Source organism: Xiphias gladius, chromosome 18, assembly GCF_016859285.1.
Source record: "Xiphias gladius isolate SHS-SW01 ecotype Sanya breed wild chromosome 18, ASM1685928v1, whole genome shotgun sequence".
Lineage (NCBI taxonomy): Eukaryota > Metazoa > Chordata > Actinopteri > Istiophoriformes > Xiphiidae > Xiphias > Xiphias gladius.
In genome coordinates this window covers 22,472,536-22,499,529 of record NC_053417.1, presented here as the reverse complement: position 1 = coordinate 22,499,529, position 26,994 = coordinate 22,472,536, and the positions used below count along the sequence as shown (strand labels likewise).

General features: G+C 38.6%; 3 protein-coding genes across 9 annotated transcripts; 2 read left to right on the top strand and 1 right to left on the bottom strand.

Annotated features, from left to right (window-relative positions):
* Window positions 1-1,595: 1,595 nt before the first annotated feature.
* Window positions 1,596-8,614, top strand: lemd1 (LEM domain containing 1). 7 transcript variants are annotated; one of them, XM_040153683.1, is made up of 11 exons: window positions 1,597-2,017; window positions 5,276-5,381; window positions 5,513-5,659; window positions 5,762-5,826; window positions 6,127-6,192; window positions 6,323-6,472; window positions 6,689-6,775; window positions 6,890-6,982; window positions 7,128-7,217; window positions 7,593-7,666; window positions 7,854-8,614. In XM_040153683.1, the coding sequence occupies exons 1-11, from the start codon at window positions 1,838-1,840 to the stop codon at window positions 8,128-8,130; spliced, it is 1,335 nt and encodes a 444-aa protein (XP_040009617.1). In that variant the 5' UTR covers window positions 1,597-1,837; the 3' UTR covers window positions 8,131-8,614. The 7 variants fall into 7 exon arrangements, with proteins under 7 accessions (XP_040009620.1, XP_040009617.1, XP_040009616.1 ...); XM_040153682.1 differs by having other exon boundaries at window positions 5,270-5,381; XM_040153684.1 differs by having other exon boundaries at window positions 1,597-2,032; window positions 5,270-5,381; window positions 6,169-6,192.
* Window positions 8,615-8,882: 268 nt separating this feature from the next.
* On the top strand, window positions 8,883-14,093 carry pm20d1.2 (peptidase M20 domain containing 1, tandem duplicate 2). Its single transcript, XM_040153679.1, has 13 exons — window positions 8,883-9,175; window positions 9,280-9,366; window positions 11,108-11,343; window positions 11,458-11,544; window positions 11,646-11,779; window positions 11,955-12,074; window positions 12,215-12,290; window positions 12,379-12,440; window positions 12,525-12,603; window positions 12,707-12,778; window positions 12,870-13,035; window positions 13,118-13,217; window positions 13,553-14,093. Exons 1-13 carry the CDS (start codon window positions 8,956-8,958, stop codon window positions 13,680-13,682), a joined length of 1,569 nt encoding a protein of 522 aa, XP_040009613.1. The 5' UTR covers window positions 8,883-8,955; the 3' UTR covers window positions 13,683-14,093.
* Window positions 14,094-14,584: 491 nt separating this feature from the next.
* On the bottom strand, window positions 14,585-18,367 carry LOC120803334 (acidic mammalian chitinase-like). The gene is made up of 11 exons (XM_040151700.1): window positions 18,343-18,367; window positions 18,231-18,257; window positions 17,916-18,120; window positions 17,769-17,825; window positions 17,515-17,680; window positions 17,243-17,367; window positions 17,012-17,135; window positions 15,969-16,151; window positions 15,443-15,559; window positions 15,184-15,317; window positions 14,585-14,777 (listed from the first exon to the last, which is right to left on the bottom strand). The coding sequence occupies exons 1-11, from the start codon at window positions 18,365-18,367 to the stop codon at window positions 14,585-14,587; spliced, it is 1,356 nt and encodes a 451-aa protein (XP_040007634.1).
* Between the last annotated feature and the right edge of the window lie 8,627 nt (window positions 18,368-26,994).

Sequence of the window (26,994 nt, the reverse complement as noted above, 5' to 3'; positions counted from 1 at the left end):
TACTATGAATTTTCAATTCTTTTTTATCTTAAGTCCTGTGCATGTTGTTTGACACTGGCCTTGGCAGAGGTCTGAGTGCCATTCTAGTTAAATATGTTTTAGCTTTGGACGATTTGCAGCAAAGACGAATAAAACAAGCAATTTATTGTTCAGAAGATCCATTTTGCTTTATCCGTTGATGTTATGACGTGTATAAAGTGCTATCCATGTAATACAATCCTGATGGAACTTATCTTATCCTGTGTCTTTTTGTTTTATTTAAATTCTGGACTTCAGGAAGGGACCAATTTTTTATAAAGGCTCCCCCATTGTAATCATTATTATTTGTAGTGCAGACTGTTTTCCCTAAAACAGGGACCTGTTTCACGAGGCAGGATAACTGCTGGGAACAGCTCTCGTCACTTCAGTACCACATGTTTGGGGGTGACACCTGGGTTCCAATAATCATGTTTTTTTTGAGGAAGACCCCTGGTGTAGGTAACCACGACCCATTTTTTCATTCTAACCAAAGCCCACCAGGCTGTTCCAAGAAGAGGGTTTAATGAGTTGTATCTTGTACCACCCACTGATGATTTTCATAGCAGCTTACTCAGATAATCAACGTGTTTGTTGCAACAGGTGTCTACTGTAGGTGTTTGGTTGGAAAAAAAAGTTCTCTGTGGCACATTTGGCACTCCCTGCTTTACAGACAATAACCTGAACAACTTTTTTTTTTTTTTTTAATTTGTTAACAGGTGTTACAAAAGGAACTACTCAGCGCTTCTTCTACCTGCTGCACTAGGTGGACCCATCACTCCAGTAAAAATGCGGCAGCATAATCCACCAGAGACACCACAACTCCAACAGCGACCCAAGCCCGGGTCAAACCTGGAGGTCAAAGGTATACAGTCAACTGCCAGTGGCTTGGCCAGAGGAATTAGCTCTTAAACCTGAAATAACTGATTATTTTGGGTGCTTGGGGGGGGGCAAAGTATGAATGATATCAATGTAAACCAGTATGGATGATAAAGCCTAGCATTATTTACTACGTCCATGAATTCATTAACATTTATATCACATTTTTGGCCAAAAAATATACTTCCAAGCAGGACGCAATAATTCCTAATAATCTCGTTACTTAATCACACCTGGATCTGCATAAGCAGCAGAAATGGACAGTAGAATGGATGGATTAATTAATCAAAAAATAGGTAATGTAAAAAGGTAAATTAGATACTCAAATATTTAATAACATTATTCCTTATAGCAGGCTAGGAAAAAAAAAACCCTTTGTAAATTAAAGATTTTTTAATAACTTAATCTGTTGATACCCTGTTATCCTGCTATGACAAGTCAAAACACTGGCCTATATTAAAATTAGACCATTCAAATGAAGTAGTTGATTAAATTATTTCTTTTTTAATATTGGCCACTCTGAACTTAAACATTCGTTGAATATTTTCAGTTTTTTTTTTTTTTAATTATTATTCTGAAGTTTATCGTCATTTAATAAAATAAAAAAAAAAAAAAAAAAAAAAAAGAAATGTCCGAAGTTTCATCCGGTTGTGATGAAGCTCAAAGCTAGCTAGCGGGCTGTTAGCCCGCGGTGTTAGTCTGTTTGTTTACGTGCTGGCGCCACGTAAAGCCACCTCCGTCAATCTGTCAATCAAATCGTCAGTCGCAGCTGTTCTCAGACCAGTCAGCGTTCTTCCCGGACCCCAGCCAGAGGGCTTCTCCAAGCAGCTCCGCCGGGCACACCCGACCTTAAAGACGTTGTTTTTTTTTTCCTCCGAATATAAAGCGCGGCTAAGCACCGCAGTTAAACTTGGTTTTCTGCGCTCCGCGTCGTCCCTGTGACATGCCGGTGTTCGTGGAGGACCCCGCTCGTCTCTCGAAATCTAAACTGAGATCAGAGCTAGTCGCCCACAATGTCGAGCTGCCACCGGCCAGGAGCAAAAAGGAGGTCTATGTGGAGTTGCACTTGAAGCACGTCGATCGGAAAAGGGCAGCGGATTTTTCTAGCGACGAGGAGGATCAGGTACAAGATGTAACTGTGAGTTGATCAACCTTTTGCTGATTTGTCGCCACAATTTATGTATTTTTTTTTTTTTCCACAATTGACCTTTTGCAGAGAAAAACGCGCTCTGCCAAACTTAAGTATAATATTGTATTATCAGTTTGGAAGACCAGTAGTTACAGAACAGTGTTTTCCAACTTAGTCGACTGAGAAAAAGACCCAAACCTTTCAGTTGTCGCCTGTGCACGTGGTGGAAGAAGTACTCAGATCGTTAACTTAAGTAAAAGTACCAATACGACCATCTAAAAACACTCCATAACAAGGGAAAGTCCTGCACTTGAGTCTTGAGTCCTCTTGAGTTAAACCTAGTTTTAACTACTTTATACACAAATAGGTAGTTTAAACCAGTGGTCTCCAATTTAGGGATTGCACCCCTCCAAAGGGTCACAAGGGGGGGGGGGCTGATACACAAATCTGTTTTCAATTTTATGTGAAAATATTGGATAGTTTGGAGATATTAAAATTAGAACATGTGAAAAGTTTAGAGAGGAAATGTCTCTTTGGTGGAACATCTGGAATGCGACAAAGGGCCCCAAGTTGACACACCATTTTTTTTTTTTTTTTGTATGGGGCCGCAAACCAAAAAAGTTGTGAGTCGCTGGTTTAATCTTAAACAACTTGTCGTTTTTTTTTTTTTTGTTTGTTTTATATAAGCTTTTTGTTTTTCTTAGTCTGAAAAATAACTGGTGAATAAAGCTGTGAAGATAAATGGATCAGATCAGAAAGTGTCAAGAAGCATTAAATTATGATGCTCAAGTACAAGTACCTCAGAACTGTACCGAAGTACAGTGCTTTAGTAAATGTACTTAGTTACTTTCTCCCCACTGCCATTGTTTCCCGGTAAAAGACATGCCAACGATGTTGTCTCCAAGGACTTCAGCAGTCGCAATGTGACAATTAGGGGGCTGTTGTGCACAAAGGCACTTGATTTGAACTGATTCAAAACGAGGCTGTGCAAGGTCAGCGGCTGTGGAGGGGAGGAGGGGGAGATCTGGGTCACTGCTACTGAACACACCTCTCAGATTGCCGCTGCACACTGCAGGTCCTTGACCGCTCAGCCGCCAGCTGTATAGTTGGTATAGATTTACATGAGACATTTCTGTACTTGGCGGGCCGCCGTTGCAATCGTGTGAATATGCTCGCCACACCTGTCACACTCATTTATGTGCAGAGGAGAGAGCACGGCACTTGAAGTCTCGAATTTGTTTTCTGTGCTGTGACCTGGGGTAGAAAGCCCGTTTAAGTGGACTGCGTAAAACAACTGTACTGTTAAGTCACGGTGGAGTTTCAAATTTAGAAAAATTTAGATCCGACACTGCTATTTAGTGCTGAAATGATTAGTCAGTGATTCTATTAGTGGACTAACAGAAAATTAATCTGCAACTATATTGATAATCAATTTATACTTTCAGTCATTTCTCAAGCAAAATGTTCACCGGCTCCAGCTTTTCAAATACGATAATTTTCAGATTTTTTTTTTTTCTGTTTTTATATAATTGTAAATTTAATATATTTGGGTCTTAGACTGTTGGTCAGGCAAGACAAGCAATATTTAGACGTTACTAGGAAACTTTGATGGTAATTTTTTCACTTGGTTTTTCCACAGAGCGAACGATTAATCAAGGAAATCAGAAACCAATTGTCAGATTAATCAGTTAAAAATAATTATTAGTTGCAGCTGTACTGATACTTGAGTGTTTTTTACGACGGGATCGTTCATGTTTTTATATGGGGAGCTGGAGCTGTGATAAACGTGTCTATATTGTACTTCACAGTTCAAGAATAATAACATTAGTACTCTCGACAGGGCCGATACTGGTTTAGCTGTAAGATGCCGCTCTGTCAGTTTGTGTTGTAGGAAACAGTATACAGTGGGGTCTGATGGACAAAACATAATGTTGACGTGGTTTATAAATGGCTGCAAGTCCTCTTCCTAAATTTTGTGTCATTCTGTGTCCTTTTGAGTGGACTGCAACAGCGGGGCTGGCGCTATAAACGCGTAAGTCTGTCGTTGACTGACTGACTGACTGAGTGATGAAGTTAAACCATTGGTTGGCCAGCCGAGTGTTTGAGTTTCCCCATTGGCCAGTTTCTCTGTCAAAATGAACTGGTGCAAACAGTTTCTATTACGTTCTGAGAGTGGCATTCACAGGCAGTGTGGCCAACTCGCCGCCTTCGTCGCTCCATTTCCAAACTGTTCAGACCCCGTCAGCCACTTTTTTTTCACGCTAGCACCTGGCGACAAATGTAGCAACATTTTGGACAAACCTCAGCTACTTTCCGTGGAAGAGAGTCGCCAGTATTGCCCCGCGAGCGCGACGTCTGGCTTTCCCTCTGCAGGCACACCTCCCTACGCGTTAAAATCAATCGATGGCACGGCTGCTGACATGGACACAAATGAGCTTCTAACTTTTCTCCCTAGTGATCATTTTTACAAGTAAATACTGCTGAAATCACAGCACGGCCGTTGTCCTTAAGTTTTGTGTGTGATTGATTTTGACAGACGATTGTTGTAAAATCGGGATTTTTAGCAGTGCAGAGCAGCAGCTTGGCAATGGCTTTGAAGTGACTACTGGTTAACATTTAGTCTTAATGGACCGTTTTTCAGTCACTATATCATCCTTGTTCCTTTGTCTGACAAGTGTGACTTTTTGAGCAGAGTTTAGATACTTTCCATTGAAAGTAGCTGTTTACAGCGGTTCCACCAGTTTTCAACTACGTCCTCAACCTGTACACCTCGCTGTGCGGAAGTCACGGAACCATTGTTATTTAAGGTAACATGCAGTCAGGGATTGATGCGGCATTAAAAACCGACTTGGCAGCTGACTGTGAAACACTTAATTTTATGACACTGATGAAGAAACTGAATTTTGTCTGGATCGGTCACATCACGTCTGATACGAGATCCGTTTCATTAGGTCAGGAGTGTAGCATCCCTACATATCACTTATCACAGCTATACAGTATGCCAATAATAATATCTGATAAACTGTTATCTGCTGATAAAACAAGCACTGTCATATCTTTTTTTTGGGCTTTACCACAAACCTGTCTTTCACTTTCTTAACCTGTTTTTCTGTGGTTGTTGATTTGGCATCATAATATTTTTGACACAATATTGGAAACATTTCTGAGCTGCAAGCCTCCAGCTGTTTGCGTTTTGTCACGTCTTGAGCAGAATTCGGTAAATTCAACAAATTTTGTTTTTGTGAGGACAAGGGGGAGAATCCAGAGGACGCGGAGATGCCCGACCCAAGTGGACTGACTGATGATGACCTCAAGGCTGCGCTGCTAGAATACGGGGAAAAAGCTGGGCCCATTGTTGGTGAGGTTGCACTTTATTCTATCTTGAAATTGGTTTTCATCGTAGAAATAGGATTCCCCATGCACGTTCACCTTCTGTTTTCCCCTGTCTTTAAAAAAACAAATGACTATAGTATTGTTTGCCTATGCTAGCCTCCACCAGGGCCTTGTATGAGAAGAGGCTCAGCAGACTGCTTCAGTCTGAAGGACATGACAAACTTAATGGAGCAGAGAAAGGTATATTGTACTCTGACAGTGAAGAAGAGGAGGAAAATGGGGAAGAGGAGGATGCGGAGTCAGGTATGACTTAAAATGTTTCAGATTTTTTTTGTCTACATGTTTTATCTTTATAGTTGGTATCACATAATTACATTTTTATGTATTTTTTTTTGACATGTACAGGTACTGAAGAAGGAAAACAAGAAACAGTTGAACAGTCGGACCAGGCACAGCAAGAGAGCAGCCAGGTGAGAAAATTGTAGGTTGCAGTTCCTTGGTGAAACGATTTGTAGTTTCTGTGTAAATGAATTGTATCTCTTGACTTACCTGAGATCTGGGAGCTTACACTATCTATATACTTACGACACTTTGGGTTAATAGATCTCCTTAAAGTATTTTTGCCATCACACGCTATATTGAAATAAGTCCTCCCTACAGTGCCACTTAGTGGTTGCAGACTGCACCTATAAAATAGGGTTTTAAATGTCCATGCATTTGCATTTTGAGTGTTAGTGTGTGTTTTTTGTTTTTTTTTTCACTTTTCACAGGTAGAGATGTATTTTCAGAATGGTGGTTTTGCTTACCCACAGTGCTTTTTACCCTCATCGAGACTGGTAAATATCACAGATATTACAGAGTGTTTAGAGTATTAGTATTTGAACAAATTTCTGTCAACCTGAATTCTCAGGGGTTTCCCCGTGTGTTTTTCTTATTTCTGTGTTTGATTGGGTTGGCCTCTTCTAGCGTGCTCGTGCTTCTAGAAACAGGGAACCTAGTCCCAAATGGAATTTGGGAAGTGCGTCAAAATCATCAGAGCGGAGTTTGTCTCGCTGCTCACAGATTCCCTCAGGAATTAGTGGAGCATCCTGTGTAGATCAACGATTAGGATCAGGGGTAGGCGGGTTTTATTTCACGTCTCTTTTGGATTTGAAATTCTCTGCATTACCTGCTTAGGCTGTCTAACTTTATTGTTCGTCCTTCTCAAGCCCCTAATACTATGTTTTTGGTCATAAAGTGATGGGCATAGGTATCTCATTGGTGTATGGATTGGGTGATGACTGATACATGTTTGTGTAGCTGTCGACATGATGATAATGCGAATCCTTGCAGGTTCCATCTGGATCACAATTAGCTATGGCCAATGGTTGCTCATCATTTTCCTCGGAAGCCTTCAGCATCACTCAAATGATCGAAGAGGAAAGTTGTTTTTAAACCCACACTCCACATCTTTAAAAATCCCCCGTTATTTCACTTTCACTTTATTGGTGTGAGTAATCACTTAGTAATGTACATTCTCACTCCAAACAACAGATGGAGAGTCGGAGGTCACTCTCTACTAGTAAAAACACTGAGAGAGAGTTGAACGAGAGCAATGTGAAGGAAAATTGGTCGCGGTCCAACAGGGTCAGTAGTGCCCACATTGTTCAACCACACTTTGAGCTCAAACTTTGGTGGTGGTACAAGTGTGGGAGAGGTTCACTGGAGGGAGGGTGAAATTAAGTTTACTGAAATCCATTGTATTACAATCTGTTACATCTCCCTTCCTTAGCTGGACATGCCAGTTGTGGACAACGGCACCATGAAGAACCAGTCCCTGTACTACACCCCCAAGACTTCCCCTCATGAATGGGGAATGAAGGCACATGCATCTTCTTGCTGGCTTTTCTTTTTCCTTTTTTTTTTTTTTTTTTTATTCCATATGACTGGATGGGGGTGTGTGCATTGCCCACAAGAACACACTACGTCTGGTGTAACTCCTTTCATATGTCTGTGTTGTTATGCCTTAGCCTCAACTAGAAAATTAAACCCAATAACCAATAACAGTTGCTCAGTTTTAATACTTTGTCAGTATGTGTCGGATATCTGGTTATTACATTACCAATCACCCTTTTCCTTCATTTCTACCTGACTGGCTGGGCCTCTGTCTCTGTGGGACACTGCTGTCTGGGACAATTTTCTGTTTTTCTGTTTTTTTTTTTTCTGTTCTGAGTCATTTTTTTGCTTTCCCTTCTAGCTTCCTCAGGAGCCTGTGAAGAATACTTTCAAGGAAATGTTTCCCGATGCTGAGACCACACCCACGGGGATCTAGTAAGTGCTCTTACTCCTCTTAGCAGGTTTCTAAGTTGTTGAATGAGAAGTAGATTTCACCAAAGTACAAGAAATTTAAGAGGAATTTTAATTGGTGGTTGGTGACACATGGACAACTTGCATAGTAGCACATACAGGTAGGAGTTTTGTGATTGGATTATCAGCACCATATATCCTTCTATTTCAGTGCCACTCGTCGGAGACCCATCAAGGGGGCAGCAGGGAGACCTGTCCAGTACGCGTACCCAGACACTCCCGTCAGTCCCACGACCCTGGAGAGACGAGAGGTGGAGCGTCGCCTCGTGCCCATCCAGATACAGATTTTGGTCTTCCTCATTGTGGCATGCCTCTTGTACCTCATTTATGTTTGTGTTGATGACAACTCATTCAGTCCGTTTGCGGCCTTACTGGACAGTCTAAACCAGGGGTCAGATATTTTAAGAGGGGCTTTTGATTCAGACTGAGGCACAGAACGCACCAGCACTTTCTGGACAGGAGTAATTATGTGTTTTTTAACTGTCTACATTGACTTACAGATGTTGTTACTTTTTTGTTTATGCAAGCCTTAATGACTTTGTACTTTGTCTCCGGGGAGCACATTTTAATTTAAACACTGTGTTTGTGCCTTTATGGGAGCATACCTCAAAGTCCACTTTTACATTTTACATTTTTACTCATACATATGTTTTGCTTATGGATGTGTTAGCAATCTTGTCCCTATAGTTAAAATAATTCTGTAAGCATATAGATGCCGTCAAAACATTAAAGACCTGGATGTTTTGTCAAATGTAAAAATAATGAGAATTTTCTCATTTTTGTCTATTTCCCAACGCAAGTTGTGTAACCTGACTGCACCTTTTCAAGGAATTGTCACTGTATGTCATTGATGTGCCTTATTTTTTTTTAAGCATTTGAATCATATTTCATTAAAGGATGTTTTGCTTCATACTTTTTATTCTTTTTTTTTCCGTCCAACTGATGGCATCAAAGTGAAAAAACAATCCATGCAGACATAGAAATCAGTAACCATCTTTCATAGAGTGAAATCCACTTCTACGGCATGTCATGAGAAATATTACAAGTGCAAGTTATATGGGTGCTTTCTAACATAATGGAAGCACTGGAAATGAATGAGTGAACTAGGTGACAGGGTAAAGAAACTTCGATAACATTATTTTGAATATACAGTTAAGTGTGACTGCTCGCTTTCGGGCCAGCAGGTGGCGCTCTTCAACAACCGGCTTCACACAGTCGCAGTGAACGAGTTCCGCTGTCACAGCAGATAAATAATGTCAGAATCAGGGCCAAAGTTCAAGACATTAAAGTTTTTAAAGATTGTTATTAGTAGCTTACTGATTGCAGTCTTGCTGCTGTTTACCATAGCATCCATCAAGACTCTCACACTGGACGTAAATGTCGGACTTCAACTCGCCAATTGGGAAAAGACGAGAAACATCTCGCTTGTCATTGACCACCATCAGAGAGAGGAACTCCTAGCAAATTTTAAAGGTAATTCGAGTCGTGTTTTAGGCAAGTACCTGACCCAGCTAAATGTGTTTATTAGGTGGAGCCGCTTGTAACAGACAGTGTGTCTCTTCCTTCAACCCACGCAGAGGCTATCCTGATCCCCACAGTGTCTTTCTCCAGGACTGAGAGCAACACCACCGCGCTGCTTGAATTTGACAGGCTCCTCCGAAGAGGTAAACATGGCCCTAAAATAATGCGACACGCTGACCCGTCTCATGTAGTCACAAGTGTGTTTGGTGGTTTGCGGTGGCCTCACACACCCGCGAGCACGACGGGGATTTAGCCGAGCTGTTCAAGCTAACGCCGACCGACAGCTAACGATTAACTGTTAACCCGGTGCCAGAGATTGCTACTAAGCTACACTTGAGCTAAGGTTAGCTAGCTACGGAGGCGCAACTGTTAATCAAAATGACTCAACAGGTCGCAGCAGACGTCTTCTACCAAGAGCAACGGGTAGCTTCATGGCCGCACTAACCTCGTAAGGGGCCCCTTGGGCAAACATTCGTTGTTGGGCCCCCCTAGAGTTGTGAAGTGGGAGGGTGATTGGATGGTTCCAGACATCCCCCCCCCCCCTTATTCTGTATTTCCATTTCGATATTTCTATAAATGATATCTTTAACATTCCTTAACACAGAAACATGGGATTCTCCCAGATAGTGTAACAACCTTATACACTCACTGAGCGCTTTATTAAAACACCTGCAAACCTGCTTATTAATGCAATTATCAGCAGCAAGTGCAGTGCGTAAGATCATCTACCTTGCCCGAGGTTTTCTGTGAATTTAATAACTGGACACACAGAAAAAGTTAAAGCAATCTAATAAAACACTTCACAACAAATGAGCACAATATGAACTAAAACAATTTAAGTCCTAAAACTAGACTTTTACACAGAGCCCCTTTACAAGAACAGGACCACAGCATGAAGGCTGATGTTGTACTTCAGTGTTGTAAATGTCTAACACACGTCTAACGCTGTTAATCAAATTAAGTAGACCCAAATGATAAGGAGTAAATATGGGGGTTTGGGACGCCTGGCAAGTTGCCCGCTTTGCCTGGTTGGTGACCCAGCCTTAGATATCTTACAGTCTTTCATGTGACATTTTAATAAAGGTTTCTTCTTACTCTTTAAGTAAGTTATGATGTGGTTTATTCGAAACTATATATTTAATAATCTCTACTTCACTGCTAAAATATACAATAGGGGTGTAACTGACATTTTTTTTCAATATTGATTAATCTGCCAATTTTTGTGATTAATAAATTATTCATTTTAACTCTAAAATACCAGACAAAAAAGTGAAAAATGCCCATCACAATTATACTCTCTTTGCTTGTTTTATCTGACCAACAGTCCAGAACCCAAAGATAATCACTTTACTATCATATAAGACAAATAATATCAGCAAATCCTCAAATTTGAGAAGCTGGAAACAGCAAATATTTGGCATTTTTGCTTGAAAAAGGACTCAAACAATAGATTAATTATCAAAGTAGTTGCTGATTAATTTTTGTGATTAGTGAATAGTCTATTAATTGACTAGTCAATTCATAGAATATGAAAATATCTTTCAGCTCTCTGTAGGATATCAGAGTCAGACATGGCAACAGTGTCATATTTGTAATACTGCTATTAGAAGGAATTAAATGGGTAGGAAAGCAAGTTAGTATTGTTTTATCATTGAATTCAGAGGGATTACAACAGAGGCATGTTTCAACCTTTACGCCCCTATTTTCTAACAAGGCCTTAAAGATAACGCTGATGACATCTTCAGGTTTATTTTCACAGACTCTGGAGCTCCACTAGAGCCACATCCGATGTTATACAACTTTTATAGTAATGAACTGACATTAATATGTAAAAAATTGGTAGAGAGTTTCACTGTAAACGTTGTGCTCTTCTTCTTGTAACAGCCTTCCCAACAGTTTTCTCTTCAAGATTGGTTCATCATGAGTTGGTGGCCAACTACAGCCACCTGTTTTGGGTGCCAGGATCAAAGCCTGACCTTTTGCCATACCTGCTGCTGGCCCACATTGATGTGGTACCTGCCTCAGAGTCAGATGGCTGGGAGGCCCCGCCATTTTCTGCCAAGGAGATAGATGGCTTTATATATGGTAGAGGGACCATAGACGACAAGAGCTCTGTAATGGTGAGAGAACAAGTGATATTTTGTGTGATCTTGGTATTACACAGAATTTAATTACATACTTACTTACCTTTCATATGCCTGCAAGTCTAAACTAATGTGCTATATTTCTTATAGGGAATACTTCAGGCACTGGAATACTTGCTCATAAAAGGTTATGCTCCACGCAGAGGATTTTACATTGCTCTTGGTCATGATGAGGAAGTACTTTAACTTTTCATACAACTCTCTTGAAACGGTGAACTTAAATAAGATTCAAAATATTATATTTGAATGTCTGAGTCCTTCCGTATTTTTTTTTAAAGGTCAGTGGTTACAAGGGGGCAGTGAACATAGTGCGTTTGCTGAAGCAGCGTGGTGTGCAGCTGTCGTTTGTCCTAGACGAGGGCCTGGCTATACTGGATGGAGTCATCAGTGGTCTTGAAGGACCTGCTGCTCTGTGAGAACCTGCCATACTCTGATGTAACAACACAGAATGATATTTACTTTGCAGGTTTTTCTTGGGTAAAAAGTCCAGACCCGGCGTCACAAAAAAATTTACAAGGATAGTATAAAATTGCATGTCTCCATTAAATGGTGCGAGTGACTGATAAACATTCTGCGTTTTTTTGCAGAATTGGGATAAGTGAAAAAGGCGCAGCCACTGTAAAGCTTAGTGTGTCTATGGTCCCTGGTCACTCCTCGATGCCTCCCAGTGAGACCAGCATTGGGATCTTGGCGGCAGCAGTCAAAAGGTGAGAGGAACGTACAATGTGTGCTGTTTGGTCGCTGTGTTCAGGCTGTACCATATGTTTGACTACATAGTGCATTTTTACCACTCAGTGTACAAAAAGTCAAAAACTAAGACTGTGACTGTGTAATGCTGTTTCCTCAGACTAGAGGAGAACCCTATGCCGAGGTTATTTGGTCATGGGCCTGAACGTGGAACATTTGAACACCTGGCCCACAAGGTAGGGAGAACCAACTACTTGTCTACTACTCATCACAACGTGAAGCATTTTAGATCTTTCCCTGTTGTTACTTGTTCTTTGACTTCAGTTTAGGCTTCCAACGAAGTTCATCATGTCGAATTTGTGGCTGTTCTCTCCACTCCTTGGCAGGTAAATACATCCTAAAATTCATTCAGCATGTTTTTCTTCTGACTCTGTCCTTTGGAATAAATCTTAGTAAATTTTGTATTACAGGGTACTGGAAAGAAAACCAGACACTAATGCTTTTGTAAGGACAACCACAGCAGTCACCATATTTAATGCAGGCGTTAAGGTACAGTTAATAATTATAAAATAAAAGGTAATTCACATGAAATTAGATTGTAGGCAATACAGTTTGCCATAGAAAAATTCCTAAATTCTTTCCCACCTTGTAGGTGAATGTCATCCCTTCCCTCGCTGAAGCTTACGTAAATTTGCGAATCCACTCAGCGCAGTCATTACAAGAGGTAGAGTCCGAAATGTGATTCTCCTTTTCAAGATTTCCCGATGTAAAAATTAATATTCTGAGTTGAATAAAATGCGAGCTGTCTCTTCTAGGTCCTGGACCTCATCCATTCAACAGTGGGGGACCAGCGAGTGAAGATTGAGCTCGTCGATGGGTTTGACCCTCTGCCGGTCAGCTCTGCTGATGAAAAGTCCTTTGGCTTCCAGATCATTAAGAAAACTGTGTTGGACGTGTTACCAACAGTTACAATCGCTCCAGGTAGACTTAATTGTATAAAAATGTGATTATTTAGTTATTTAAGTATTCCATAAGTGTTTTGATATAATGTTTGAATGTGCAGGTATCTGTATTGGGAACACAGACAGTCGACACTTCAAAGACCTGACCCGTGATATTTATCGCTTCATCCCTGCCTGGTTTAAACCAGGTGATGCTCAGAGGTAAGAGTCTAGTATGTCTAACACTGAATATAAAAAGTCTAAAGAGAGGTCTCAACAAAACCTGCTGTCAATCACTATAATAAACTGCTTGTGCAGTGTGATAACTGCCAAACTATGAAGCAACTTCTTGAACAAAAGAGAGCTTTCTGCTGCTGGTCACACGTTTACATCACAAACTTGTGATGCTCCAGTTTACCTCTCAGTTTTGGTAATAAAAAGTCATTCTCCCTGCAAGAACAGCAACAGGCAATCGAATAAGGGAAAAGTCTTTTCCTTTTCTTAGATACCATGAAGGAAAGTTATTAGTGAGAAAACATTTTTTTTCTCTTTGTTAGATTCCATGGCATCAATGAAAGGATTTCCAAAAAGAACTACGAGGAGTTTGTAGTATTTTACTTCAGTCTGATTCAAAACTGTGACATTCAGAACCTCCCTGAGCCTCACAGCTCTATCCATGAACTCTGAGGAATTGACAGCATTGGTAACAAGTCAAACAAATGCAATAACACAGGCTACTGCTGTGTTATTGTTAGTCAGAATAATTTCAACAGGTCTCAAGTGGACCATGGCCTGACTCACTCTTTTGTCACGGAATTTCAAAAAATGGTGGGATCTGTATTTTAGAGCCAGAAGGTAATTTTTTCCAGTGGCCTATAGTTTGAGCTGTACAGTAAAACAACTCATGACTCATTTCAATCTTGTGTGATCAGATACAATATTGACCTTGCTGAAATGGAATAATCACAGGCCAATGTTATGACGCTTCTTTGTGTAAGTGAATAAGATTTTGTGATGGACTGCTCTGATGATTTTTTTAACTTAAAATTATGATGGTATGATTTTAGTAAATGACTGAATAAATAAATATTGTTGAATTGTGATATTCAAAAGTGTATTTTTTGTACTTCTTCTTGAGTCATGTTCAGTGATTTATTTTTTGAATTTTAATGTCTGACTCCTTAAAATGAATCCTTATTTGTAAAGGCTATTTAGAATTTGGACACAAGCTTGACACGGGCACTGTTTAAAAATAAAACGTATACAAAAATACAACAAACATAACAAATAACTGCAATGATGTGCTTGTTGTCATATGATTTATTTTACCATATTTACCAATTGTGATGTAATGAATGACATCACAATTTCCCCGTAAATTATATATTTGTTGAGTTGAAAAAGAAAATGAAAGATTAAAATTTTTCTCTCACACTTGACTATCTAAATAGGAGGCATTCAAACTGGATTTCATTACATAGGAAGAACCTTGCATTGAATTCAGTAAAGTAGTAGTGAAGTATAAGAAGCAAAGATACCCAGCTTTATGTTAAGCATCCTGTGTAATAAATATTTATTACCTGTAATGGTTAATAATAATAATATTCACGATCCACACCTGAGTTGGGAAACTTACAGCATTTGCAGCTTTCTTGGAAGACTAAATTAGGCTGACATACTTGGAAATAGGTTTTGCCATTGAAACATTGGAAAAAAGAGCCTGGGTCATTGGGGTTGGGAAAAAGATCATTGGGCTTTCCTACGCAGAATGTTTTATCCAGTTTTCCAGCATTGGTCGTGGGGGCGGCGGCGGCGGGGGCGGGGCGGGGCGGGGCGGGGCGGGGCGGGGCGGGGCGGGGCGGGGCGGGGCGGGGCGGGGCGGGCGGGGCGGGCGGTGGTGGCAGGGATTGGAATTTCATAGTCAGGCTCGTCGCTGTAGTCCACAGGTGGAATCTCTGGATGTGGAATATGATGAATATTTACATGTCCAGGTCCAACTCCTATATTTAGAGAGGTTTGTGGAAGGTGTGGAAGAAATTGGTCACATATTGTAATGTAGTTTTATCTGATCAATAAATTGTATGACTGTGACTGAGTTTAACTGCTGAGATTTCATCCAAAATTTCATCAAAATGCCCATACCATTCTACAGGATAGGATAGATACTTTTTAAAACCTTTTGGGTTTACCTGACACCAGAAGACTATGCAGATAGCTGATAAGGGGATATTTGCCCTGTTTACAGAACTGCCCTTTAAAATCATCCAGGTCGAGAGACCAGACAAAGACTCCTCCAAAGTTGTTTTGTGTTAGGTAGTTGACCTGTGAGTATACAAAAGAAAAAAATTTAAAGTCAGGATAATACAGTAACTGTATGATTGGATTTGCGTACAACTAGTCATTGTCTAAAGAATTACTGTAGTAGTTTTATTAAAACACATGGCTACCTTAGCGTAAATGCTCTCTTTATTGTCAAATCCAACCCACTGATTTCCTGTGCTGCCACATGGAACATTCTGGTGTTCAATCCACTGGACTGTTTTTCCTTCAAGATAAAGACAAACCTGAAAAGAAGGGTCAAATTTTAAAACAACATATTCGCCTAATCAGAGACTTTACACATCATACACAATAAAATCTATATGCATGATTAGCCCAGTGGTTCTCAAACTGGGGAGCAGGCCTCCCTTGGGGGGCATACAGCCACTACAGAGGGGACATGGATGGCAAGGGGAAAAATATGGAGTGAAACTAAGATGAATGAATATCATTTATGTAGGGAAAATAAACAAGAGTTTGCTGATGCTATGGTGCTAACCTTTATTTTACTAAAAGTCAAGTTGTGGAGGCGTGGGGCCGGGGGTGAACTTTTGAACTTGTTTCGGCTTCTGAAGAGGGGGGTCATGCCAGAAAAAGTTTGAGAACCACTGGATTAGCCCAATTATTAGGTCTGATTGGATCTTTCAGTTTCACCTCGTAATAGGACCAGAGGCCTGCCTCCTCGGTGTAAAGGCCTGCATGACCAACATTACTGATTGGTGCTCCAACCTCACTGGATAAAGAGGATAGGGTAAAGGTTCGTCCATATGCAGCAAATCCCAAAATTAGCTTTTCAGCAGCTACCCCCTGGTCCTGCCAGTACCGCAGTGCAAAGTCCTGAAATTTAGAAAGAAGACACAAAACAGCTATATAGTTCATGTGAGCAACAACTCCATAGTGTATAGTGTAAAATAAAAGTCTCAAGTCACTGGATTTTGTCGCTCAGTCTGTGGTACCTTGTTGTAAATCCGAAAAGTGTGCTAACAAAAAGGTAAGAAGTGTTCTGTCATTACATACACCCCTTTTTGGACTGACGCAGTGAACCCGTTTGCAGTCAGCGTGGGGCAAATGTCCGTGCTTTACTGATCTCAAAAATGTTTGTTCTCTCCATAGACTGTCGATTCTTTTGCAGACGGGCAGAAAGATGAAAAAGTGTCACTGTTGATTATTGGTACTACACTGTTGCTCTGTTGAGATACACCATTCATTTATAAATAGATTAGAAGATACCCAGCTTTATGTTAAGCATCCTGTGTAATAAATATTTATTACCTGTAATGGTTAATAATAATAATATTCACGATCCACACCTGAGTTGGGAAAGTTACAGCATTATGCAAATTTAAAAGAATATTCTACAAATAAATGGCATTCACTAAGAGGGACCACCTCCCACTGGCATTTCGAGGCAGTTTATATCACTATTTGTGCTGGCAAATATCATTCCCTGATATCAGTGCTTCTATCAGCATGTATTATTGTTTCATAAAGGAATATGATACTTAAAAGGTATTCATAACCAATTGGCTATAAATCTTAGTGACAAATACGATCTGAAAATAGATACATTGAAAAACATATAAATTCAACTTAAATTAAATGTGTATTCTTAAAATACCCTCTTAACCTGTCATCAATTTTATCTCTATATACCTAATAACTAATTGACAAATGACAGTATGAGATCCTCCACTCACAGTATTTAAGTAAACGAAACTTCCAGTGTCTTGGGGTCTACTGTATAAAGGGCTATGATGTCCTGTGAACCAGTCCCAATTGCCATGAAAGTCATATGTCATCACATTAATGAAATCCAGGTACCTAAACAAAAACAAAAAAATGCAATTGTGATCGAGTTCACCAACACATGATGACATCTAATCACTGAAATGAAAATAATAATGGAGAAAGAAAAAAGTTCTGTTTACTTGGAAATCTTTGCAACTTCATAACTGGCATCGATGATTTCTTTGTCAGCAGCCACGGCAGCGGTGACTAGTAATCTGGGGCGGCCAGTTTCTATTCCCTCATCCTCATAGGCACATAGGAGTTCCTGTACAATACATAGGCATGGGTCAGTCTGGCTTGATTAGATGTCAAATAACGTAGCATTAATAATAATAATTAATCATAACAATATCCATCTTTTATTGTGTATTTGTGATTATGTTTGTCTCAGAGGAGAAATTATAGATCTGACCTCGCACAACAGAGTGAACCTCTCTTTGTCCAGTGGATGGCCTCCTTGTGTTCCAGGGAATTGCCAGTCCAAGTTTATCCCGTCAAAGCCGAATGTTCTCAGTAGTGTGATAGATGACAGGATGAACTTTTGTCTGTTGGCCGCTGTTGCCACCATGGCGCTGAATCTGCACATTTAAACAGAAATTGCGCTGAAGGAGACATGCCAGATATTAAATTAGATGTAATTTGTTATGTTGTATTTACGTATCCTACTTTTGTGTGCCAAAGGTCCAGCCACCAACTGCCAAAAGGGTTTTGAGATTCGGATTTCTATGTGAGGAATAGAAGTTAAGCAATAATTATTTTATACTTTAAAATAAAAAGGCAATTTCTACAGTATATAAAGGATTAAGCACTGACCTAAGTTTCAGTTCATTAAAAGTTATGTAGCTTTGCAGGTCACTTCTGTTATTGGGGACCAGCTCATGGGCATCATTAATGCCAGAAAAGGCAAAGATCAGATGGGTACACAGGTTTGGATCAACATCTAATAGCGTGAACTTCCCTTCCCCTATTCTATTTTCGGACCAGCTGTTGTAGTAACACACCAGTTTGGAAGACGAAGCTGAAACATGTAAGAAATCAGTTGGTTAATTTGAGATAAAGATCAGAGTTGACAACACTAATTATTTAGGGATTTAATTTAAGATTTTTTAATGCAAAAGATAAACTCACCCAAGGTTGAGATGATCACACAGAGACCTTCAAAGGGACAGACTCAGTCAGTATTCGGTTAAAACAGAGCTTTTGTGAATGTTAATTTGATCAGTTTTAAAAAGTGCCTTACCTGCAATTAGAATTAGCTTGCTCATGTTTATACTGTGGGGAAAAGCAACAATTGACAAAAAAAGAAAACATAATTTAACTATATTATTAATGAAAAATAATAATTATTCAGGCACAAATAAGAAGTCATAGAAACGACACAGCTTTGAGTTCAGTTCCCAAACTATGTAATCTCAAAAAAACAAACAAAAAAGAAACAAATAAAACAAAAATATGTTTTGCCTAAGTGCTTATGGGATGAACATCATTTGATGAGACTCTCCCAGCTGCCATGAATGTCATGGGATGTCAAGTCAGTCACTGACGCTTGAGAATGTAGTTGTCAGTTCAGTTGTTGGCTATGTGTTTGCCGTGCTATGGCAAACACGTAGCATAACTAACATATGCAATTACTACAACAACATTTAATAGGAAATATCTAATAAAAAAAGAAAAGAAAGAAATCATGTAACCACAGTGTAACAACAACGTAACAAGAGCACTGCTGTGATAAATCACAAGTGTAAGGACTGAAAGGGACAAACTCAGCAGCTCACCGCAAACTTGCAAGTGTAGCCACAGAAATTTAAAAATAGGTATGAAGTGGAGGGGACAGGAAAGCTACTTTGACAAACGTGAGTCAACCACTTCATTGTTATTAATTATTTAATTATGATTATTTTTTAATGCTTTGCCTCATCAATCAAGCACTTGCTTGACAGAGATAAACAGATTGTAATATTTTATACTATTTCAATCCCACAGGATGTCACGTCTCAAGTCTTGTCAGATTTGATCTAATTTAACACGATTGTTACTGTATGCATTTAACCAACCTTTTAAGGTTGGCCACTTAATTGCAACATTTCTGACAATAAAAATAACAGGAGGTACAACATGAAAATGAACCTTGTTAGTTCAAAGTGCCTATCAAAATGTGTCTATTTGTTTAGCTTGGTGACTGTAACATTTTCTCAATTGTAATAATTAAAAAATTAATATAATTATTTTAGAGTAGGTTTAATACTCACACGTATGTTGGAGATGGAGGCTACAATCCCCTCTTTACTGTGGCTGAGGATGTGTGGCAATGAGGCTTTTATATAGAAAGGTAAAGGAGGTGGGGCAGATTTAGAGGATGCAGAAAATGAATGCATAATTACATACGATGTAAGTTAATTGTTTTTCTTTGACTTTTCAAGTTAGATGGGGAATATTTTGAACTTCATTTTTAAATGAATAAACGTGTTTGAATTATAATTTTGAAGTACAGCGGCTCACATAATAGATACAGAATCATTTTTGGTTTCAGAATCAGTTCAAATTTCAAATGTAAGTCTATTTACCCCGGTATTTTTTAAGACTTATATAACATACCTTGAAAACAGGTAACATTAATAACTTAATTAGTTTTTGTTGTTTTATTAAAGGACCTGCCAATAAGTTTACGAATCACTACAAAGTTCAACCTTTTGTTTTGGGTTTTTGTTCAAGGGTTACATTATATCTACACACACACACACATATATATATATATATATATATATATATATATATATATAAAATCTACATTTATATCTGAATAATAGATTGTGCTTTAAATATTGCTCCCAGTCCCATGAGCTGATTGCGCTCTAAACTATGGAAGTGTGTTGTCAGTAGTATAGTTAACAGGTCAATCTCAGGTCAATCAGATAAAAGAAGGACAAAACTGCATGAGCCGAAACTCCCAGTCCAAGGCTATAATCAAGGGAAGTTAATGCACGATGCAGTCGTTGTTGGCTCCCATCTCTCGGAATGTTTGACAAACAGGTTCTGCTTCTGTGTCTCTCGAGTTAATATGTTTATTCTTCCTCCTGTCTGGCTTATAGCAACAATTTCTTTTTTACTTCATAAAGGTTTTGCGCTGTGATGCTTAAGAGAGACAAAGTGACACTTGACATTTTGTAGATTTTTTCTGAATTACGTTTACATGATTTTATTGTTATAATGTATTTTGAGATTAAAAAGTTAAAGATTATCTTCTAGTTATACATATCTGTAGTATCCATTAATAACCTCCAGACTGCATTAATTTTCCAAATTGAGATATATTCCTAATTCATATGTTTTTAATGAATATACTGTAATTAAAATATTTTGAAAGCTGTTGTCTGTGAGCCATATGACGGTCTTGTCGTACTTTATGTTTACTTTACCATTGACATGCAAAGCAAAGACGAAATTATAAACTATTAATTGTGATTGATCACCAAACTTTGACAAACCATTACAGTCAGGTACATGAGTATTTGGACGGTGACAGAATTTTTGTAATTCTGCCTCTGTACAGCACCACAATGGATTTGAAACGAATGAATCAAGATGTGATTGAAGTGTGAACTATCAGCTTTAATTCAAGGGGTTTCAATAAAAATATCACATTAACTGTTACAGACATTTTCATACATAGTCCCTCGTATCTGAGGCTCAAAAGTAATTGGACAAACAAACATAATCGTAAATATAAGGATTATTTTTAATACTAGGATGAAAATCCTTTGCAGCTAATGATGTCTGGAACCCATGGACATCACCAAATGCTGAGTTTGCTCCCTTGAGATGCTTTGCCAGGCCTTTACCGTAGCTGCCTTCAGTTGCTGCTTGTTTGTGGGTCTCTCTGCCCTCAGGTTTATCTTCAGCAAGGGAAAAGCAGGCTCAATTGGGCTGAGGTCAGGTGCGTGACTCGGTCATTGAAGAATTTTCCTTTTCTTTGCCTTGAGAAGCTCTTGGGTTTCTTTCACAGTATGTTTTGGGTAATTATCCATCTGTATTGTGAAGAACCATCCTATCGGTTTTGCAGCATTTGGCTGAATCGGAGCAGAGAGTGTAGCCCTATACACTTCAGAATTCATCCTGCTACTTTTATCAGCAGTCACATCATCAATAAACACCAGTGATCCAGTTCCATTGGCAGCCATACATGCCCATGCCATAACACTGGATCCTCCATGTTTGACATGATGCGGTTTGCTTTGGATCATGGGCTGTTCCTTTCCTTCTCCATACTTTTCTCTTCCCATCACTCTGGTACAAGTTAATCTTGGTTTCATCTGTCTGTCTGTTCATCAAAGTCCAATCTGACCTTTCTGTTCGTCAGTGTTACCAGTGGTTTTCATCTTGTGGTAAACCCTCTGTATTTACATTAGTGACGGTGTCTCTTGATTGCAGACATTGACAATGATGCGCCTACCTCCCTGAGAGTGTTCTTGACCTGGCTAGATGTTGTGAGGGGTTTTTCTACCAGGAGAGAATTCTGCGAATATTGACTTTAGTTGTCTTCAGTGGTCTTCCAGGCCTTTTGGTGTTGCTGAGGTCGCCAGTGCATTCCTTCTTTTTAACAATGGACCAAATTGTTGATTTGGCAACTCCAAAAGTTTCTGCCATCTTTCTGATAGGTTTGTTTTGTTTTTTCAGCCTAATGATGGCCTTCCTCATTTGCATCAACACCTCTTTGGACCGCATATTGAGAGTTCCCATGAACAGCTACCAAATGCACTGGGACTCAACTCCAGACTTTTTATCTGCTTAATTTGTCATGAAATAACGAAGGAAAAGGCCACACCTGGCCATGAAGCTGATCATTTGTGTACAGTCCAATTACTTTTGAGCCTCTGAAAATGAGGGACCATATATAAAAATGGCGGTGGTGTATAGAGGCAAAATTACAAAAGTTATGTTATTGTCCAAATACCTATTCACCTAACTGTATACAATGTGAATTATGTTCTACTGAATGACATAGCTTGGGTGTAGTGCAAGCATTGGATGGCTTAACTTGTAAGGCAAGCAACTGCACCCTTGATAATGTCAGTTTAAGCTAGGGCAATTAATTTTATTATGCAAATCAGAAGTCATGTTGCTTGCCAGCACACGCAAAATGTTTTTAAGGGTTACAAATGTATGTCTTACAAAACGTGCACTTTCTTTTTTTTCTTCCAATATGCTATGATCTATTGGACTATTTCACCAGTTACATGGTTACAACTGGAGAAAGCAATGAATTTAGAAAGAAATCAAACTAATGAACTAATAAAGGCCAGCATTATTTCTTCTGTGTACTATTAATAATTTCCTGACTGACTTCACCAGCAATGAATTTATGCTATTAACAAGTACTATCTGTGTAGCCATAAAGCCCCATTGTTGTGAAGAAACTATTAAAAACATATGAATGACCCTTACTGTTATTATTGGGGGATGCTTGCATTCTTTATTCTGTTAATCCTCCTTGATTGAAAAACTGGATCTGCAATGAATTTACACAAGTGACAACCTCAGTACATTTGTCTCTATGTGATGAATAGAGTTGGGATTTCTAGCACAACTTCACCCACTCCCTCTGAAGAAACTAAACAAACTGTGGGACGTTTGTGGTATTTCTAATGTATCACTTTATTATTACTGATATAATAATTTAGTAATATTAATTAGTATTAATTAAAGTTAGACCTACAGTATATAAATAAGTACAATATGGAACAGCTGCGTCCTCAAGGCAAATCCAGTCATCTGATAGCTAGATATAAACCAACAAGACCACACCCATTCAGTAAGGTGTGTGCAACAATATAATTAAGTAAGGCATGCCAGAGTAGATAATGACAGAAAAAAGAACAGGAACATATGCATCCAATTTATATAGATACAGTTACAATTAACAGACAGCAAAAGGACAACAATTGTAAACACACAGTACAAACTGTTCATATTATATATGGATAACTAAAATAATAGAAGTAACGTTTGTATATTTACAGACTTCGATGGAAAAACATTTCATTCGCAATGGAGAGCTTATGGAAATCCACCTGAACCGCCTTCAGTGGTCATATCTATGGTAACCAATGCAGAACATTGGTTTTGGGAAAAATGTCATAAATATGCTTAAAATTTTATTCTAATCCAATGGCTGTGGTCTTTACAGGAAATCAGTGTTCTCCACAGTTTGCTATAGCACAAGGTAGCCGTCAGGGGTGCCCAGCCTCGGCACTGCTATTCGCCCAATCCTTAACTCAAAAAGTACAGAACTCCCAAGAAATGAAAGAGATAGCAGTGAAGGGCACTATTCATAAGACACACTTGTACACAGATGATCAGTTAATATATCCTGACCATATACCATGACTTCTCTTCCAATCGTTTTAAACATTCTTAAAGAATTTGGATCATAATCTGGTTATAAGATCAATTTAGGAAAATCTTCCTTACTTCCCCTAAAGGCGGCAATAACACTAACACAAATCTTTATTCAGGTATACCATCAGTTTCAAACTTTAGATACTTGAAAATTACATCTATTCAAATCCTCTTGAAAAGAGGATTTGAATAGATGGTCAAAGTTGTCAATATCATTAGCATCCTGAATCTCTATTGTAAAAATGAATTTACTCCCAAAGGTAATTTTTTATAGCATGTCATTCCATTTTTTTATGCAAACATAAATTTACATACATTTATGATGTATATATAATTACCTTAGTTAATAGATGTAGATGTGTTATGTAATGTCAGCACAGTATTTCAGTTATTTGATTTTCATATGTAATGTCTCCTCAATAACGAATGTAAACAGGGGAAAAGGTAAACCAATAAAAATTGCTCACAAAAAATCCATCTGAAAATCTTGATGGATTCATCTGAAAATGTTAGCGCTGACATGTGTAAACAGTGTTTTTAAAATTTACATGTATATTAGTGAGGCCTAAAAGGAGCAAGCATAAGCATTTTTCACTCATGGCAACTCTCTAACCCTGCTTGATCCTCACATCATATGTTAATATCACTGAGCATGAATACTCAGATTTCTAAACAGAAGGAGCACACAACTGCACTATGCATAATAAAAAGTATAAAAGTCAATTAAAAGGTGATAACATTAATGCTGATGGCATTAAATCAAATAAAAAAACACCACCTCCCTACAGGACGCAAAAGACACTTATTGCATTTTTATTACCTGGAGCCAGGAGAGTATGCAGGTGGCTGATGAAGGAATTGTTGCCCTGTTTACAAAACTGCCCACTAAAGTCATCCAGGTCCAGAGACCAGACAAAAGCTCCTCCAAAGTTGTTTGTTTTTAGGTAACTGACCTGAGAGGATGAGGAAGAAAACATTTCTACTGCAGAACTCATGCTGACAAAATACATGATCTATTTAACCAGATGTGTGTGCAATCAGTCATTTGCACAGTTAATACTGAATTAAACAGATAATTACCTTTGTAGCACGACTGTCTTTGTCATCAAATCCAACCCACTGATTTTCTGTGGTGGCATATGGAACTTTCTGATCAGGAATCAGCTGGATTTGACCCCCTTCAATGTAAAGGCAAGTCTGAAAAGAGGGGTCAAATAAAACAGTTAAATCTAATGAGATTTGTCACACCAAACACAGTAAAAGCTATTGGCATACAATACAGCTATTGACGTTTTTGTATAACTGACCTGAGAGGATGAGGAAGAAAACACTTCTACAGCTGAAGTCATCTTTTTAACCAGATGTGTGTAAAATCATTAATTTGCAAAGTTATTACTGAATTAAACACGTGATTAACTTTGTATCAAGGCTAGTGAATAAGGATAGTGGCAAGTCTGAAAAGAAGGGAAAAATAACACATTTAGATCTAATGTATAAACATAAACGGACTATTTTCACACTAAATACAGTAAAAACTGTTTGGATAATTAAGCTATTGACATAAATTACTTATATTCACAGCTTTTTATTCACAGTTTTACCCCATAATAGGCCCAGAATCCTTCTTCACCAGTGCTGTTGGCTGGTGCTACGCCATCACTGGATGCAGATGAGAGGGTAAAAGCTCGCCCATATGCTGCTATGCCCAAGTTTGGCTTTTGTGAAAGGGCTCCCTGGTCCCTCCAGTCCTGAATGGCATAGTCCTAAAATGTGGAATAAAAAGGGTGTTTATTTGGTTTCTTTTTAATGTAGAAATCCCGTTTGTGCATGTATTTGTATAGTGTCATTTTAAGATATATACGTAGCATGAGTATTATAGCGGTTTAAAGACACCAGTGACAGCTAAAACAAGCCAAAATAAGGCAGGTAAGACGGTCAATGTGTAGTACCAGTCAAGTATCCACTGAGGGACTTATTTGAAAAAAATTGGTGCTTTTCTTGATTGTCAATTCAGCATCTTTGGAAAGTAGGTAAGTTTCATCGATGCCTCTACGTACATAGTTTCTTGGTTTACCTTGGAAAGTATGGGCAGAATTATTTTGATGTTTCTCATGTTGTACACAGCTGGCGTGTTTTTGCACTTAACCTACAGGCCGCAGCCACTGATGTTGTCAGCACCTACACCAAGCATTTACAGAACATTGTATCTAGTTAACCTAGATAAACGCTCCTGCTGCTTGATTATAGCTGTCCTCATGCCAAAAGTTTGGGCAGATAATTTGTGTTGTGAAAAAAATGTTGCATAGCAGGATGGTTCATACTCAGCAGAGTTACTACTCAGCATTGTTTAACGATCTCCTATTGCAAGGCCAGTTTTAAAGTAGAGTGAGAATGGCAGGAAAATGCAACGGTACCATCACATAATCAAAACCAAACACGATTTAAAAATATTCTATTTCCTCTTTTTTTAAGAACACTATATTTTCACTTACCTTTATCAGGACAATAGGTCAAGATTCAGTCCGTGACCAAAGAACATCTGGATATTTTGAAGAATAAAGCAGATTGTTTTATAACAGCACTGAATCAAAACTTAAAAGAGTAAAACAGTTGATCAGAATTTAGAGAAAAATGTAACATTACAGCTGTCAAATGTCAAAAGTATAAGGAGTGGAAAGGACATGTTGCTCAGAAGCCACCCACACATACAGTATTAATCTAATCACAGATGTATAAATGTAGGTATGAATTAGAATAATTAGAATAAACTTAATACTACTAATCTTAAAAAGACAAAAAGGCCTGTAGAGTATCTGCTGGTTTCACCCCCGCAATACGTGTCTAGTTCAGCGTGTGAGTTAGTTAGAGAGCGTGAGTAAGTACTGCTATAATACACAACTAAAAAAGTATTTAGTATACAACTAAAAAAAACTGTGGTTTAATAAAATCAGAGTAAAAGGGATACCTATAAAGACAATGATGAAAGAAGCATATACTGTCTCTCTAATGTGACTGGTGGATTTCTGGCTGTTAAATTAGGTGGACAGCTGAGAGGGTGTGGCAATTAAATAGGGTGGGGACAATTAATGCAGTGTTGAAATGCATTACAATGACGATTAGACACTGACAACTTTTGACTTTGATTTAAAATTGTATTCACTGAAATAGCATGATACCACCATGTTGAAATTTCTGTTTCTTAAGGAGGTTCTTTCACTCTTACAGGGTGTATGTCAATTGAATTTGCGCTAGAACTTGAATCAGACTCCTCCATCACGGTTGATTTTGACAGACTAAGCTAATTATGGAGTCGAAGTACAACAAAAGGACAGTGGCACAAAAAAAACAGTGGTCCAATTTAGTTTGTTTTTTTTTAATCATACTATCATTTCACATTCTAAGCTCAGTAGCAAGTTTTTTAAAAACTGGATATGTGTACTGGGGAACAAGAAAAATGGAAATACTCATCCAAAAGAATACAATAGCACAGTCCACA

What these genes read in the sequence shown, in the direction of transcription:
- lemd1 (XM_040153680.1), top strand. Translation starts at nt 1,838, where the DNA reads ATGCCGGTGTTCGTGGAGGACCCCGCTCGTCTCTCGAAATCTAAACTG. An exon ending in CACAGCAAGAGAGCAGCCAG is followed by an intron (nt 5,827 to 6,126) that starts GTGAGAAAATTG and finishes CACTTTTCACAG; the next exon opens with GTAGAGATGTATTTTCAGAA. An exon ending in CTCATGAATGGGGAATGAAG is followed by an intron (nt 7,218 to 7,592) that starts GCACATGCATCT and finishes TTTCCCTTCTAG; the next exon opens with CTTCCTCAGGAGCCTGTGAA.
- pm20d1.2 (XM_040153679.1), top strand. Translation starts at nt 8,956, where the DNA reads ATGTCAGAATCAGGGCCAAAGTTCAAGACATTAAAGTTTTTAAAGATT. An exon ending in ACTCCTAGCAAATTTTAAAG is followed by an intron (nt 9,176 to 9,279) that starts GTAATTCGAGTC and finishes CAACCCACGCAG; the next exon opens with AGGCTATCCTGATCCCCACA. An exon ending in ACGACAAGAGCTCTGTAATG is followed by an intron (nt 11,344 to 11,457) that starts GTGAGAGAACAA and finishes TATTTCTTATAG; the next exon opens with GGAATACTTCAGGCACTGGA.
- LOC120803334 (XM_040151700.1), bottom strand. Translation starts at nt 18,367, where the DNA reads ATGAGCAAGCTAATTCTAATTGCAG. An exon ending in GTTTCGTTTACTTAAATACT is followed by an intron (nt 16,152 to 17,011) that starts GTGAGTGGAGGA and finishes TCTAAATTTCAG; the next exon opens with GACTTTGCACTGCGGTACTG. An exon ending in GCCTCTGGTCCTATTACGAG is followed by an intron (nt 15,560 to 15,968) that starts GTGAAACTGAAA and finishes CCTTCTTTTCAG; the next exon opens with GTTTGTCTTTATCTTGAAGG.